Genomic DNA, 16,138 nt, shown 5'->3' on the forward strand with positions numbered 1-16,138 from the left:
CAAGGGTGAAGCCTGCGTCTCATCACATTCCAGCTTCAGAACTGCCAAGGCCCTGGCCCTGGTCTCCTGGCAGGGTATTTGCCCTGCTTTCCCTGAACCTTGGGCATCTCCCGCCAAGGGGATGGCTTTGGTCTTGTTGCTGTCACCTCAGCTCAGTGGCTTCTGGTCCTCTTCTTATACATACAGTAAGTTCTCTCCTTGGGAGGGGCCCATCCTTTCTGATGGACTCAGGTCTGTCTGGACCAAGGACAGAAGACTGAGGTACAAACACCCCCAGCACGCCATCTGCACGGTAGTGAGGGCCCCACCAGCACCACAGCCCCCTGCCGTGTGCGTGGCCACCGTCAGTCCACGGCTTTCTCTCCTAGTGTAGGGCGGGGTGGCCAGGCTGCCCTGGCCCCAGGTCTGCATGACAGTACCAGAAAGGAAGGTAAGCAGCCAATGGCCTCACAGACTACCTGCAGTAAGTCACAAGCTAACCAGAGCGGCCATCTTGGCCCCAGGGTGGAAAGCCTGCCTCACAATAGACAGGCAGCGACCGTGGTCTCCAAGGGCAGCCTCAGGTTCAAACTCACAAGTCTGATGGCCACATCAAGGCAAGCAGATGGCATCATAAGCTTTGTTTGCTAGAGCTTGATAGTGAGAAGACTCCCTAGTGCACACACATAGTGCACACACACAGCACACTTACACACAATCTGACTATACCGGTCAGAAAACCCGAACAGCAGCAGCTTAAACAGGAGAGAGCTACAATTTATTGTCTCACCTATGAACAGTCCAGGGCCAGCCCATTAGCCCAGACCAGGCTCCTTTCTGCTCCGTCCTCATGTCTGCATATCCTCTTATCTTCATGATCCTAAGAGGGCTGCCTAAGCTCCCACTGTTACACTCAAGTTCCAGGCAGGAGAAAAGCAGAAAGTCTTGAGTACTGAACATCAGCTGAAGCTACTTTTAAAGATGTGTCCTGTAGGTCTCTCCCAAAACCACCCGCTACATGCCTTAACCACCTGCCCTGGCGTGAAGGGGAGGAAACAAATGGCATTTAGCCAAGTTCCTCCAGTAAACCTGAGGTTCTGTCTGTAAGGAGGAAAGGGGGAAGTACTGGGGACGAGATGCAGTTCCCAGCGTAGCTAATACTCAGGTACAGTGACCTCCTTAAATACTCAAGATCCCAAGATCCCACCTCACCTCACCGGTGTGCCTGCCTTCTCTTGCCAAGCCCAACCTCCTGCTAAAGCCTTTAACGCAAGCACATCTGGGCTGTCCTTGTCAGTCAGCTGCTTGTTGAACTTCTCAGTCCGACTTCATCTGCCACTTCTGTCGATTGGTTGGAAGGTCTGGCTTCTTCCTGCATTTTTTAATAACCCTGTGCTCACTGGAGCGAAGCCCTGATACAATGGAGATGGGCTGTCTCCTCTGCTACTCCACCCAGCTCATGTGGACAAGTCACTGCCTGTTGGGCCCAGGCATGAGAAACTGTACAGGGAAGGGGGGGAGGGGGGTGTCCTGGGCTGATGACTTGGGGAAGCCAGAGACTCTGAAGACAGCATGGAGCGGCAACATCTGAAGGGGACTCAGACCTGGGGCAGGTCCTCCAGGCCTTGCCATCTCCCAGGACACCACACTGTCCAGTGGCACAGAGGAGCCAGCTCCAGTCACCACCTCCACACAGCCACAGAGTTTTTATCTGGGGAGAGCCTGGTTTGTCCTTGGGGATGTGTGGCCTAGGAGCATCGTTGGGGACCCATGCTGACCTCCATGCTCACTGACAGCCAGGAAAGGCTCCTAGAGTTTCTCATTTGGCACATGGGAAGCAGCAGCTGCTTTAATGCTATGTTCCATGAACCTTTCAGATTTTACCACCTCTTGAGGCTGGGGTTGAGCACAAGTGCTGGGCTAAATGAATGGTGGGTCCAGAACGTTGAGAGCCCTTGTCCAAGAAGAAATGTATGTGGCTCTTTCCCTTACACTGCCTCCATCCTCTGGAGCTAGCTCTGGGCTCCCCATCCCCTGCACCCTTCTGGACCACCCACCCACTCAATGGAGGCCCACAGCCTTCTGTACTCAGTGTTCTCTCTCACTCCACCTGGCTATGGTCACAGCTCCTACATGGCTCCACAGTCTCTGAGACCAGCTAGCAGGTCCTCAGCTGACCCTCTCTGCTGACACAGGACAAAGCAGATCTCATCATGTGAGGCCTTTAGTAGGAAGGTACAGAGCACACAGCCCTGCCCATAGGTTACATTCAGGGAGAGGAAAGGGAATAAATAATCATCAAACAGGGGTGAATACAGGCTTCTCTTCCAGGTGACTAGGGCAGAGGTCCAGCTCAGCAGACCTGGATCATCATCGAAGTTACCATGTTATCAAAGGCCCTGGGAAAAGAACCCAGATTTAGAGGACAGGCTATGACCCTGCCCTCTGCTGGTAGAGACTGGCACTGCCGCGCCAGGTCCTCAGGACTATTCGGGGAAGCAGAGAGCATACCCACCATACCAGGCAGTGACACCCACCTCCTGACTCCACAATCCCTGCACAGCCCCCACAGGCCTATTCCGTCATAGACTTCCTCAGCATCCCTCCCAGGGTAAGGCACACAGGGTGCAGGCAGGGGTAAGCACTGAGCCCCAGGAACAGGCAGTGCTACCTTTGCCCTGCACAGCTTAGGGACACCAGTGTGCTCTCTCCTAAGATCTAGGCGGATGCAGTACTCTCGATATCTCAGCCAAAGGAAGGTGCCACCAAAGGGCCTAGCTTGGGGCACCTGTCAATTGCAAGGAGCTCCTCGGGAATAGTCCCAGAAAAAGAATCTGGAAGCAGGTTTGTAGTGCCAGCATATGAAGGCCATGCCTCCTGATGAAGCACCTGCATGAGGTCCATCCAGCTGGAGGGGAGACACCTAAGCCCAACACAAAAGGCACACCGGGATACAACAGGAGGACACTGCCTCCATAAAAGCTACGGTCACAGCATGAGCTGTGAGCTTGCTGAGCCCTCTGGAGGTCCTCAGTTACCCACAGACACACCTGGGAGACCCCATGGGTGAACCTTGGCCCAATCTGCCTATGCACACTAAAGGTCTGTGTCGGCACTAATTTAGCAAAACAGGGCTGGCTGCTTTGAAACAGTGGCCTTAGGACAGTACTCATGGCTCCCTCACTTCCCCAGTGACCATGCTATCACAAAGCAAGTCTCACAAAGAGACACAAACACGCAGGGCCCCACCTTGACTGGATGCGGTCTCCGGGGTTGTAGAAGGGGTTGCACATCACGTCCGTGTAGGAGTTATGCAGCTTCCGGAACATCTGAAAAAAGAACAGAAAGTAGTTTTAAAGAGTGCATGCACAGGGCTGCCGCAGACTTTTACATTCTCAGCGAGGAAAGGGAAGCAGCAGACACCCACCTCAAGCCCCTGCACTTACACTGCGGATCTCATTGTCTCGAAGGGCCGTATTGGAGGAATCCACCACCATGACAAATTTCACCTTGGAATTGGTCACGTAGCCATACCTGCATGGCTGTTAAGGAACACGCTTTGGCACAGGGGCTGTATGACTTCATATGGCAGTCAAGAGCATGCAAGCCTGGAGAACTTTGTGAACCCTCACTTGAGAGAACCTGACAACCTTGAATCACAGGAAGTGCCCAGGCTGGGGAGGCTACGCAGCAACCATGCAGATGTGTACCTGAACTGGGAACAGCTCAGCCTCCTTTTGAACTGATGCGAGGTCTGGGATGTTAGCTGCAAAGCCAAACTTTTGCCATCACTGTGTTAACAGAGTGATTCCAATGTCCTTGTGGATAGGCTATAGTTAGTCCCCATGGGAATGTTCTTGGATTCTGTGGTCTAAAGAATTTATCCAAGGGAATGGCCAAGAGTTTACAGTACCACATGAGGCTGAGCCTAACAACAGTATCATGGAACAATCACCCTTGATTCAAAGTTGGTCGCCTCTAACGAGCACAGAGAAGCCCAGATCCCTGCCATGTCAACTTTCACCCTCCTGGAAGTTCAGCCTTGCTTTTCCAGTGACTCTTCCCATTAAAGGGAGGAAAAAATGTTAGGAGGCCTTGGTTAGCTTCAGGCCACCTGCCTACCTGACCAGCTGGAACCCCTTACAATTTTTCCTTTCTTGTGTTTCCTCCCATATCCCACTCTGAGAGTGCAGAACAGTGCTGAGCACTGACGGATACACCTTGTAGTCCTCAGTTGGGTAGAGCAGGCCCAGGTACAGCTCCCTCTGGTCCACCAGTGCTTTTCCCATGGCAGAGATCTTCTCATCCACCACATCCAGGGACGTGTGCACCATGTAGTGGAACTTGAGCTCATTCTCTGTGGGACTGCTTCGGATGTACAGAGGGTAATTCTGCAAGAAGGGATGGTGATCCACCTAGTGAGTCCCAGCTCCGAAGACAATGTCAAAGCACTCCTAAGGTGGGCTCTCAGTCTGCCAACCACTCACGTGCTCTAAAATTCACTGTGGCAGACATTGCCTTCAGGGGCATAACCTAACCTAAGGAGGACTGTATGCCATATGCAGAGAGGGGACTATAGATAATAACTCAGTGATACAGCACTTGCCTAATGTGCACAGGGCCCCTAACTTCAATTCCCAGTACTAAAAAGAAAAAAATATATATTGGACTAGGGATGTAGCTCAATGGTAGAGCACTTGAGTAGCAGCATTAGGCCCTAGTTCAACCAGAAAGGAGGAGGAGAGGAACAAGGAGATGGCAGCAGAAGAGGACTGCACAGGGGCAGGAAGGTGAGCAGAAATGAGATGGCCCAGGAATGCCAACGAGCACAGTCTAACAACATAGCCTGACACTAAGGTGAGTCATTCCTCGTCCTAGAACCATCCCTGCCTCAACCACCACCACACTCTGAAGTGTCATTCCCCACACCAGGCACACTGGCTATTTCTTAATGTGCCACACAAGGGCAGCGGTCTGTTGCTCAGCCCTTCAAGACTCAGCTCAAATCTCCACCTCTATACATCTGACCATCCTAAGCCCACCGTCAAAAGCTTCACTCCTGGCCTCTCACATCCATTGTTCAACTATGTCGTCCAGAAATCATCTGGTCTACCGCAGTTATGAGTCTCCAAATCAGGACACCTCAGCATTGATAATGGACTTCATCGTGAGTTTATCAAAGCAGTAGCTGCATTTTTAATGGAGTTTTGATTTTGGTGGGCTTATGGGGGCGTAACTCTCTCATTCATACTGACAGCTTCACAGCAGCCCAATCCCTAATGGCAGGTCTCAGGGAAGACCTGGTAGGATACAGGCTCCATGCAACAGGATCTTGTGGACCTCTGATGCTGTCTTAGCATTCGTAAACAGCTTTCCAGAGGAAATGAATATACATGGTGGCCAGCAAGACAAGAGTTGGGAAGAGAAGATAAGGGGTGAGGGAAACTGTCAAGAAGTTTGCAGGCCTTCACAGGGACTGGAGTAGAAGGATGCAAGTGGCATGAAGGGGGCTATCCTAAAGCAAAGAAAAGCACTTGAATTCTAGCTTGACTCGCGGCGCGCCTGGTTTGTATTTAAATAGCACCGGCGGGGCAGCCAGGGGACGGTCGGGAAGGCGGGACAGAAAGACCGGACGCGGAAGGCAGCTGAGGCCATGAAAAGAAGAACGCGTAGCGCGAAGGGTGGAGGGCTGCAGAGGCAGCCAAGCTTCCCGGTGGGTCTCAAAACCCGGAGGCCGCGGCCTGCAAGGTGGCGGCAGGCGGGCGGCTGACAGCGAGAGAGGGCAGGAGGGATCCTGATCACAGGGCTTGGCGGAGGCTTGGGAGCCTAGAGCTGAGCAGATCGAGGGCATGGCTGGAAGGAGGCCCGCCGCCCGCCGCCCGCCGCCCGCCGCTCGCAGCTTCACACGCACCTCCTTCGCGATCACCGCGATGCACACCGCCATATTGGCAGGCCGTGCGCCGCATCATGTGACCCGACGGGAGTCAGGCCCCGCCCATCCCTCCGCCCAACCCCACCCCGCTGTGGCTCAGACCCCGCCCTTCTCTACAGGGGCTCTTCCCCGCTTTTCAGGTCAGACCTTGATTCCCACCGCTTTCCTGTCAGGCACGAGGCCCACCTCTCCGGTTCGGACGCTGGCAGTGCCCCTGCTTCTGTCGCTCCGTCCCACTTTTCCTGTCAGGCCCCACCTACCGTGTCACTCAGCCTGGCAGGCCTGGCTCTCACGCTTCAGCTTGGTGGGGTCCCGGCTCCTCTGCTAGCCCATCCTGTCCTGGGGCATCGCAGACCCAACGCCCTTCCCGGTCAGGCCGAGCCCACTCTTCTTGTCAGTCAGGCGACCTAGGCCCCGCCTCTCCTGTCACTCAGCCACGAGGGCCCGCCCTGCAGTCCGAAAGGAAACGCCGCGAAATCGGGACTGGGTCTTAGCTCCGCTGCGGATGCTTGGTTGCCATGGCGGCATCTGCCACAGCGACCAGAGGCCGGCCGCTGCTGCTGGTTCTGAGCGCCCTAGGACTCTTGGCTTCAGGTGCTCCACAACCCCCCAACATCGTGCTGATGCTCATGGACGATGTGAGTGGGGCCGCGCGGCGGGGGGGACACGGAAGGTACAGGGCTGCCACACTGCGGTGGAGGGGTGACCCGAGGGAGGCTCAGACGCCGCTGTCACCTCTCTCTCTTACTGTTTCCGCAGTGGGAGTCGGTATTCAGGGAGGCTCTTCTCTCCCTTCCTCCCCGGGGAAGGGGCCTGGCGTCCCCCTCCCCTCATAAGGTGGCCCTGCCCTCGGTGCCCACCTCCAGCCTGGGCCTCTGGGGAATTCTGACCAAAGCCGGGCATGGAAGAGCTGAAAGGTAAGAATGTCACCTGAGGGGGCAGGTGTGCTGCAGGCAGCCATCTATGAACTCAGCCCCGGGGCTAATCTGCCTCGGTGTCCCAGTCTGAGGAATCTGGCTCCCTGAAAGTGACATGAAAGCTTAGAAATCAGCACTGGGTCTGATCCAAACTGGACTGGACCCTATCTTCCTCTGAGCCTTAGCCCACCAGCCCCCACCCCAGACACACACTACAGAGTGGCACCTGTCGGCTACTATTTGAACCAGAGTCACATCCAGTTCAGGTTGATTTGGAACAGTCCTGGGCACCCCAGAGGCTAATAGCCAACCCAGCCCTCCCCACAGAGCCTTCAGACCTGTGCTGACCCACACTTAACTCCTCAAAGTGGTGCCCATCATAATAGAGAGGTGCCATGTATGTAAAATAAGTTGGATTTTAGAGACTTAGGAGGAGAAAAAGTAAACATCCCACTTGGTAATCCTTAGGTTAGTGGTTCTTTATTATGAAGAAAAATATATGCCTGAAAAATCCTGTACATAATCCCACTACCCAGAATCCACTGCAGGAAACCTTGAATGCTTCTTTCCAGCTTCCCATTCTATGTGGATGATGACTAATTCTACTCTGAGTGCCCGGCTCCTTCTGCGCCTGTCCTGGTGGCTGGTAGTACTGAAGATATATATCACATACATATATAGTGCCTTTCTGTATGAGGTCCTTTTAGAGCTAAGTCACACTGGCTTGGTTTGTTGTTTTGTTGGTTTGTTTTTGATCAGAAGTACTGACTAGAGGCGCTTGTCTGTCAGTTTTCTGTTCTCTCCTTTCCAAATGACAGCCTGTGAGGAGTGAAAGGTCCTCTCTAACACTCTATTAGATGACTAAAGAGTGTTGAAATGATAGACTATGGATAATTGAGTTAAGTGAATGTACTATTAGCCTTCATCTCGACTCCTTACTTTTATTTTTTGTTTTGTTTATTTGTTTGTTTATTTGCTTGGTTGGTTAGATTTTTTGAGACATGGTCTTGCTATGTTGTTTTGGCTGGTCTGAAACTCACTCTGTAGCCCAAGCTGGCCTCAAACTGAAGGCAATCATCCTGCCTTAGCCTCCCCAGGGCTAAGACTACAAGCATGAACCACAACATCTAGTAACCTAATTGCTTTTCTAATATGGCGACTAAAAAATATAAAGTTACATGTAAAGTTCAGAGAGCATTTCCATTGGGCAGCTGCAGATGAGTACAGGGGTTTTAGCTAATGGGATGTGGCTAGCACCAGATCAGTCTACCTGAAGGTGGTTGATTAGGAACCTCCACTACCTACCTTCTGAATACCCTGGGGCTGTCCAAGAACATTCTGCAAAACTTGGGTCTTGTCGTGTAGAGACTTTTGATACATGTAACTGAAAATGAACTCAGTTAACGTCAATAAAACTGGGAATCCCTGGCTTTACCAAAGATCACTCTGGCTTAAAGCAAGTAGGCTTTAGGCTTCCCCTTTCATAAGGCTGCTGTCTGTAAGCTGGCCCCTGGTGGCCCCGTGACAGCCTCATGACAGCCCTAGGCAACTCCCAGCTCACCTACCCTACTGTCAGCAGTCCCAGTGGGACAGTGGCTTTTGCTGACTTGGACCCACTCCTGACCCAAGCATAAGGTGAGAAGAATATGCTGGACTCTGCACCAGGAAAGCTGAGCCCACCTCTGGAAAGGACACCCTGGGTGGGGAGGCCTCTTTGGTTCATACTTGACCTATTCCAGGGCAGGGTGCCTGTGCTGGAAGAGGCAAGAATGCCAGAAGGGGAGAAAAGTCCTGAGGTGCCCCCTACATGGCAGATAAGGACAGCCTCAGCAGCACAGGAGCCTCCATGCTAATCTCTTCTCCTCTGCAAACCCCTCCCTTTGCTCTCTACAGCTGCCTTTGCCAGGCTGATCATGTCTGAATCTGCAACATGTGCTTATGTATGTCTGGCTTACCTAGGATAACACGGCTCCCAGCTCCAGGCTTGGCACTGTCTGACTGTCTAAGATTGTCTCTAGTTTAAATTCTTTAAGGATTGCCACTGACTTTGGACTGGTTGATCATGGTCCTGTCCTGCCCTGGTTATATTATGAGTGTCCAGAGGGCATGTCCTAAATAAGCCCCTTTCCCTAAGAGGCCACCATTATAGAACAGGGGATGGGTTCCCAAAACTAGCATAGGAACCATACAAAAGACCTACTCACCTGCCAGTCACATTGACTTGCAAAAGACTCCATACCCACTCCTGTCCTAAGAGTTACAGCCAGCATAAGAGGCTGGTTTGTGTAAAGGACAGCATAATTAAGAGTGTGTGAGAGAGTAGATAATGGTCACAAGGACCATTGTAGAGCAGAGCATAGTCAAAGAATGAGAGTGGAAAAGGACCAAAAAGGACCATTGCAGAGCAAAATAATCATGGTCATTGGAGGTAGATGTGGGCTGGAAGTATGGGCAGCTTCATGGGCCTAGTGCCTGGGGTGGCTTTCTACATAACCTTCCTAACATGGGGAGCTGAGTGGAACAGAGAAAGACAAACACAACCCAAGAAGTTAAAAACCCAAGCTTTGGTCCAAGCCAGGCAGAGGTGGCGCATGTTAGTCCCAGCACTCGGGAGGGAGAAGCAGGTGGATCTCTGAGTTCAAGGCCAGCCTAGTCTACAGAGTGAGTGCCAAGACACCCAGGGCTACAAAGAGAAACCCTGTCTCAAAAAAAGGAAGAAAGGAAGGAAGGAAGGAAGGAAGGAAGGAAGGAAGGAAGGAAGGAAGGAAAGAAGGAAGGAAGGAAGGACAGACAGACCTCCAACTCTTCTAGGTATATCCAACCTGCAGCCACATACAGCAAGGATAGCCATAAATTTGGCCCAACACAAGAATCATGAACTTACTTAAAACATACTCTTGTGATTTTTTTTTTGTGACTGATTGCAGTTCTCAAACATGAACTTTGTAGAAGACAACAATATATCACAAAGACAAGAATTGTACATGCCCGCATCTATTAATGTCATAACTCCACCCAGGGTTATAAATACAACTCTAGTCACACCCTATGAACCAGTATCAGTCCCACAATTTCAGGTTTTGGTTTTGCAAGCTGATTGTTAAGGGTCCATCCCGATAACTTCCAAGCCTGCTAATATCTAATTAGTTTTCTAATACCCCTGTGCATCTGTCATCTTGGTGTGTGTAAAGTACAAGGTGCCTTCATGACCAGCCCAAAGTGAGAACTCTAGAGCCTAAACCTCTCACAAGTTCTCAGGCTGATTCCACCCACCTGTGCTATCACAAGTTGACCTTGAGGGAAGCAGGCTTGTAGCATACAGCCATGGGGCAGGACACTGGAAGCTGCCTGGTCTAGACTCCCAACACCACCCTGTGCATCCTCGTCCTTGTCTTGTTTTGCTGCCGGCCATCCCTTCACTGTGATGAACCATAGCTGGGAGTTGACTGCATGTCCTCCCTCCAATGGGAGTTTGCCATAGTTGATCCAAAGCACAGTTCATATCTCAAAGGGAGTGAGAGTTTATTCTGAACCAAATCTGAGTGATCACGGCCTAGAAACATGGGTTCAGGTTTCCTTGAATAACATTCCAGGAAGTGAATTAAGGTCATACTCATGAGCTTCAGATGGTCACGAATTTGGAGAAATACAATTCCACCCAGACAGTATAGCCTACAACTCGTTCGTCTATCATCTGGTGGCCACTTGGACTGGCCATAGCCCTTGATGGTTGGGATCCGACTGCCATGGACACTCATGTAGTTTTGGAGCATGGGTTTTCAGTTCTGTGAGGTACACTGAGCCAGGCCGCCAGGCCATGTGGTGACTCTAGGCTCGGCTTTCTGAGGAACCTCACCACTTGCTTTTGAAATCTCAATTTGCATAACAGCTTTATGCTGAAAATAGATGTGTATTCTTAGACACCAAGACTCTAGGAGCACACGGGGGTTGATCTCAGCTGAGGAGGAAGGCAAACACAGATATATTCCTGGTGGTGGTCAAACTGATATGAGGTGAAAGCCAGCAAATTTCTTGTAAGTCCTGGAGCAGCTCACAGAAGCTTACAGAGTTTGGGTAAACTCTATGGCTCCTCCTTGTAACAAAAGAACCATTTGTTGAAAGGGTTCATTCCTCATCTCTTTGATCTTCCCTGCAGATGGGCTGGGGTGACCTGGGTGTGTATGGAGAGCCTTCCAGAGAGACCCCAAATTTGGACCGGATGGCTGTAGAAGGGATGTTTTTCCCAAACTTCTATTCTGCCAACCCTTTGTGCTCACCATGTAAGTTGCTGCTGCCCTCTGCCCTGGACCCAGTTAGCCAGCAGAGTCTGCCGCATCTGCCCCTCCCCCCCTAATCTAGGTAAACAACCTGTTCTCAGGTGTCAGGAAGGCTGCAGGTGGAATGAGTACTTTGTTGCTATCATGCTGGCCCCTGACTCCAAGCCCTGAGTCACCATAAGTTTGGAGCTTATTAGGGCCCTTTAAGGGCAATAGTGTGCCCTCAATATAGCTATCTGCCTCCCAGCAGGCAGGGGTCACTCTGCACCAGGGGAGGGCTGCTGTCTGTCTCCCAGAACTGCCACACTGCCCTCAGAGTATTGTCTGTACTTCCTGGACACAGGACATGGGTGTAGTGGAGAGGCAGTGAGGCCATGTCCTCGTCCCAAGGAATGTCACTCCTACTACATTGGTGTTTACAGAAGTGCTGACCTTAAGTAAGAACAGTAGATGGGGCAAATGGTCAGTAGGAGGCAGGCCATATGGGTCTACAGTCTGGTGGCTGTCCCCGAGTCTAGGGACTGAGCACAAAACAGAGCTGAGTAGCAGAGCCTGCTGTGTAAACCTCCATCCGTCAACAGGCTGTTGGGCCATCTCCCAGTGCCTGACTTCTGCAACACAGAGGCTGGAGGGGATTGAAACGCAACAGTTGGGTGTCAGCCTGATGCATTCATGACAGACACCTCCCAGGAACTGTGGACGTGGGAGGCACTGCAGAGCTGGCTGAAGGTCCTATCTGGATTTGTGTCACAGTGTCTGTTTTTATCCTTCTATGTAGCCAGGGCAGCCCTGCTCACAGGACGGCTGCCCATCCGCAATGGCTTCTACACATCCAACGCGCATGCAAGGAATGGTATGCCCCCCAACCCCCACCCCCATAACCCTGTAGGTACTTCTATCTAGATTAGGGAAAGCTGGTGTCCTAGGCCTTAGTATGAGAGGATTGGGGTCTGGAACGGTAAATAAAGGCAACCTAAGGCAGAACTGAGTATCACAGTGCAGCCCCCGTGTCACAAGCTTCCTCCCTGACTTGGCCCACTGAGAACCAAGCTGGGCCTGGGGCACCTCAGGTACACCACACAGCATTCGCCCATCACCCTTGGCCTGCTCCTGGGTACTGCCTGGCATGGCTCCTATTCCACTGGGAAAGCCATGAGGTTTCAGGTCAGAGCAGGGAGTGTTCTAGAAACAAGCTCAGGAGCTTGGATGGTTTCTCTAAGGATAGGGTCCCAGATGAGATGAGATTTCAAGTAGCTTTGAAGAAAAGGAGTATGGGAAGAACCAGGATCATAGCCTACAGGGAACAGCATGATATCAAATGCCAAACCAGGCTGGAGAGGTGAGAGACAGGGGGGTGGGGTGGGGGGTGGGGGGGGTGGTGGTGAGGGGCAGCATTACACCATCCCCACCATGTTGGTACTAACTTGGAGAGTACCTGGGAGTATCATGGGAAGTGTCTCTAGCCTGACCACAGGTCTGCCCGTCCACCTTGATGGGGCAGTGTGTGTATCCATTACAGAGATGTGATATTTCTAATGCAGTATTGTTCTTCCAGCTTACACACCTCAGGAGATCGTGGGTGGCATCCCTAACTCAGAGCACCTCCTGCCTGAGCTCCTGAAGAAGGCAGGCTATACCAACAAGATTGTGGGCAAGTGGTGAGTGTAATGATACAGCACACGGGGCCTTTGGGCCAAGATGCCCCACAGCGGGTGAGAGATAGAGACGCCATGCAGGCAGCACTCAGTGAAGAGTTTTATTTGGTGGGGGGAAGAGACAGGGGGAGGGAAAGAGAGAGATAGGGAGAGAGAAGCAGAGGAGGAGGGTGCACACCTTATGGGAATAGAGGTGGGGGAGGAGGAGTTTTCTCTTAAAGTGGGGTTTACATCAAGACGAGCAGGGTGAGTCCCCAAGGGGTGGGCCAGAATTCCAGCATCCCTCCATTTTGATTATTATGAAAAGGTGAGTTATGGATAGCAAGTGGGGGAAGAAGAGTGCTAAGTTCTCAAAACTGCTTCCTGCTGATTTTAGAGCCAAGTGGGAGGGGGAAGTTAGGATTCAGGGTCACACAAGGCAGCAGGTATGAGGGAAGAAGCATTTAGTTGGCTGTTATTGTGGAGATCCCAGGCATCTGTTCCTTGAGGGAGGTGAGAAGGCAGGTTGCTAGGAGAAAAAAATAGTTATCATTGTTGGGCAGGTGCCCGCTTGAGCTTGGAGAGGTGGTACCAGCAGTGAATTGAGGGATGATGTGTTCTTTAGGAGTACGTGAACCATCACATCTGTTGTTCTCTGGAGGTGGGGGTGCATCCATGTTGGTGGTTGGCATCCTCGGAGCTGGTGCAGGGGCTGGTGTATCTGGAGAGCTCCTGAGGGTTGGTCTTGGCACAAATCTGGCAGAAAGGGTGGACCCATGCAGGAACCTTTAAGTGTGTAAAACAACTGGAACAGATTTACATCTTAGTGTCATAGCAAAAGGCTGTGGCTTTGGGTTAGAAGGTATGAACATTTTTAAGGCCTGGTTTCAGTCCAATGAAACACATTCTTAAATCTATAACCAGAGGAAATTTACTGAATGGAAGTGGTTGAGTGAGTGAAGGAGGAGGGAGACTTCCTTGAACATCATCAGATAGCTTTCCTATCTTCATATAAACAAACCAGGATATACTGAGAGCAGTCAATAGTAAAAAGTTACATTGAAATCTGTTCTGAGTTTTTCTAATCTGGTAACAAGGTAAATTGTGTCTAGACCTAGTAGTAGCCCTAAGAGAGGATGATCTGTGAATTTTTTGTTTTGTTTTGTTTTTTGATACAGGGTTTCTCTGTGTAGCTTTGGAGCCTTTCCTGGAACTCACTCTGTAGACCAGGCTGGCCTCAAACTCACAGAGATCTACCTGCCTCTGCCTCCCGAGTGCTGGGATTAAAGACATGCACCACCACTGCCCGGTAAGATCTGTGAATTTTACATAGAGAATTGAGAAGGCAGCAGAAGCAAAGCCTGGTCATCAAATGGAATCAGAGATCTGAGAAGGATAAATCATTTCTGAGTGCAGACCAAGCAGCTTTTGAATCTATTTGAAAAATGACAGGGACCAGTCCTTACCCAGTCAGCCATATCCAGGTCTCCACATCGTTGGAGGCAGAAGTATCAGAACAGAGTCTGTCTTTTGCCACCAGACCCATAAAGTGAGAGTTTTTCCAATGGAAGAAGGACATAGGAAGACTGACCTTAATTTTGTCTAGGCAAAAGGGGTGCAATCAATTCTCCAATGTCCTGTTGTTTGTCCACAGTCTGGGCTGGGTCCTGGCAGCAGGTGTCACATTGGAGCATCTTGCCCAGAAGTCAGGATTGCCATAATCCAGGTGGAGACATTGTGGTGCCTCATAATCTTCTTCAGAGACCTTGGTTCACTGTTAGGATCTCTAGGAGTCTCTGTCTAATATAATAAGCTTTTTGATCAACATTTTAAATGCTATATTCTGCAGATCTCCAAGCATTTGAGGACTGCCTGTCTATTAGATATGAATGGCTGACTATCAGCTAGTATTCCCCAAGTCTCCCATATCTTAGCAGCTTCCACAAGAGAGACAGGAGAAAGATCCCAGAGCCAAATGGTAACAAGACAAAAGGGGTTTGTGAGTCAGGGTGTGACCAACTCCGAGAAAAGGACTCTCTCAGGGGACCAGAAACTTCGTCACAGGATATACATCTTGCCTATCAAATATCTTATTTATCAAACATATGCCATCATTTATTTAAATTTTCTAGAGGTGTAAATCTCTAAGTTAGCTTTTGTTAATCTGAACAGATAAATTTAGCAAGGACAAGGAGGCTTACATTTTAAGCCTGACTAGACCTTGAGTAAGGAGAGACATTTTTTAAGCCATTGGCAGTGATGTCTGCATCTATTACCATTTTTAAGGCCCTGTAGTTCTGATCTTTGAGTACAGCCAGATTATAATCCTGAATGATTTATATAGAAATAATTATTTCTTAAGGTCATATAATACCTCTTTGGTTCTGCATAAAGAAGGCCAAGTATTTTATTCTATTACAGGATTATTTTAGTTAATAAATCTATCAATTGACAATATTTGGTCCAGTTTCCTGGTATGTCAATGGGCATTAGGTAGCCAATTTGTCCCCTATGCCAGGGGTTTTTCTTTGACTTGGCCCTTTAGCTGGTTTTTTTGAAGGTGGTGCGGGGACAGGGATGATGCTCTTCTATGGCTGCTTCAGGTTGAAATGGGGCACAGATGGTCAGAGCCCAGGGAGGCTGAAAGGCCAGTCAAAGAAAGATAAGGAGGGAACCCAGGCAATGGGCTATTTATCGGAAGTATGTGGTCATCTGACCTGACTGTAGAGACAGGGAACAATTACGTTTGGTTGGACTGGTCCACATCGTATCAGCCTTCAGCAAGTCTAGAGCTTGTAGTCCTTTGGAGCAGGTTGTAGTCAGCCATTGACGCTTGGATGCATCTGCCAGCCAAGTGGAAACCTGCTGAGGCAGATAGACCAGAGACAAAAGTTAAAATTTATGAACTTATTTGGAGCCTTTAGGCCCATGGTCTTAGTAATTGTGAAAGAGAGACCAGGAGAAAGAAAAATACCATCCTCAGGAATAGACAGATGAGGAAAACTCCCTTATCTGGAGCAAGAATCTGAAAAACAGCAGTAGACTCATACCTATAAGTTTTTATTTGGAAGACAACCAAAGAAAATCCAAAATCTTGAGTTTGTGACCCAAACTGCATCAGAACTCTATTAATGTTAAAATCTGAAATTTTAAAATCTTAATTTATAGAAGGGGAAAGTAATCTGAAGCATTTAAATCATTTATTTATGTTGAGAGACCTAGTAGCTTTAGGGAAAGTAAGGCTTGATTTTTTTTTTTTTTAAGATTTATTTATTTATTATGTATACAGTGCTCTGCTTGCATGTATCCCTGCAGGCCAGAAGAGGGCACCAGATCTCATTACAGATGGTTTTTGAGCCACCATGTGGTTGCTGGGAATTGAACTCAGGACCTCTGGAA

At 50.0% G+C, this 16,138-nt stretch overlaps 2 protein-coding genes across 3 annotated transcripts in view; one reads left to right on the forward strand and one right to left on the reverse strand.

Moving 5' to 3' along the window:
- Window positions 1–2,185: 2,185 nt before the first annotated feature.
- On the reverse strand, window positions 2,186–6,457 carry Trappc2l (trafficking protein particle complex subunit 2L). Of its 2 annotated transcripts, none has more exons than XM_059263874.1 (5): window positions 6,172–6,457; window positions 4,198–4,370; window positions 3,426–3,513; window positions 3,229–3,308; window positions 2,186–2,378 (listed from the first exon to the last, which is right to left on the reverse strand). In XM_059263874.1, exons 2-5 carry the CDS (start codon window positions 4,311–4,313, stop codon window positions 2,333–2,335), a joined length of 330 nt encoding a protein of 109 aa, XP_059119857.1. In that variant the 5' UTR covers window positions 4,314–4,370; window positions 6,172–6,457; the 3' UTR covers window positions 2,186–2,332. The 2 variants fall into 2 exon arrangements, with proteins under 2 accessions (XP_059119857.1, XP_059119856.1); XM_059263873.1 differs by lacking the exon at window positions 6,172–6,457 and adding an exon at window positions 5,891–6,010.
- Galns (galactosamine (N-acetyl)-6-sulfatase) overlaps window positions 5,974–16,138 on the forward strand; it is a 34,601-nt gene continuing 24,436 nt past the window's right edge. Inside the window, exons 1-4 of the mRNA XM_059263871.1 lie at window positions 5,974–6,549; window positions 10,985–11,108; window positions 11,884–11,958; window positions 12,661–12,763. Of these exons, the coding sequence (XP_059119854.1) occupies window positions 6,430–6,549; window positions 10,985–11,108; window positions 11,884–11,958; window positions 12,661–12,763 (422 nt within the window). The 5' untranslated portion in view covers window positions 5,974–6,429. The remainder of the gene's footprint in view (window positions 6,550–10,984; window positions 11,109–11,883; window positions 11,959–12,660; window positions 12,764–16,138) is intronic.

This window comes from Peromyscus eremicus, chromosome 5 (assembly GCF_949786415.1).
Source record: "Peromyscus eremicus chromosome 5, PerEre_H2_v1, whole genome shotgun sequence".
NCBI lineage: Eukaryota > Metazoa > Chordata > Mammalia > Rodentia > Cricetidae > Peromyscus > Peromyscus eremicus.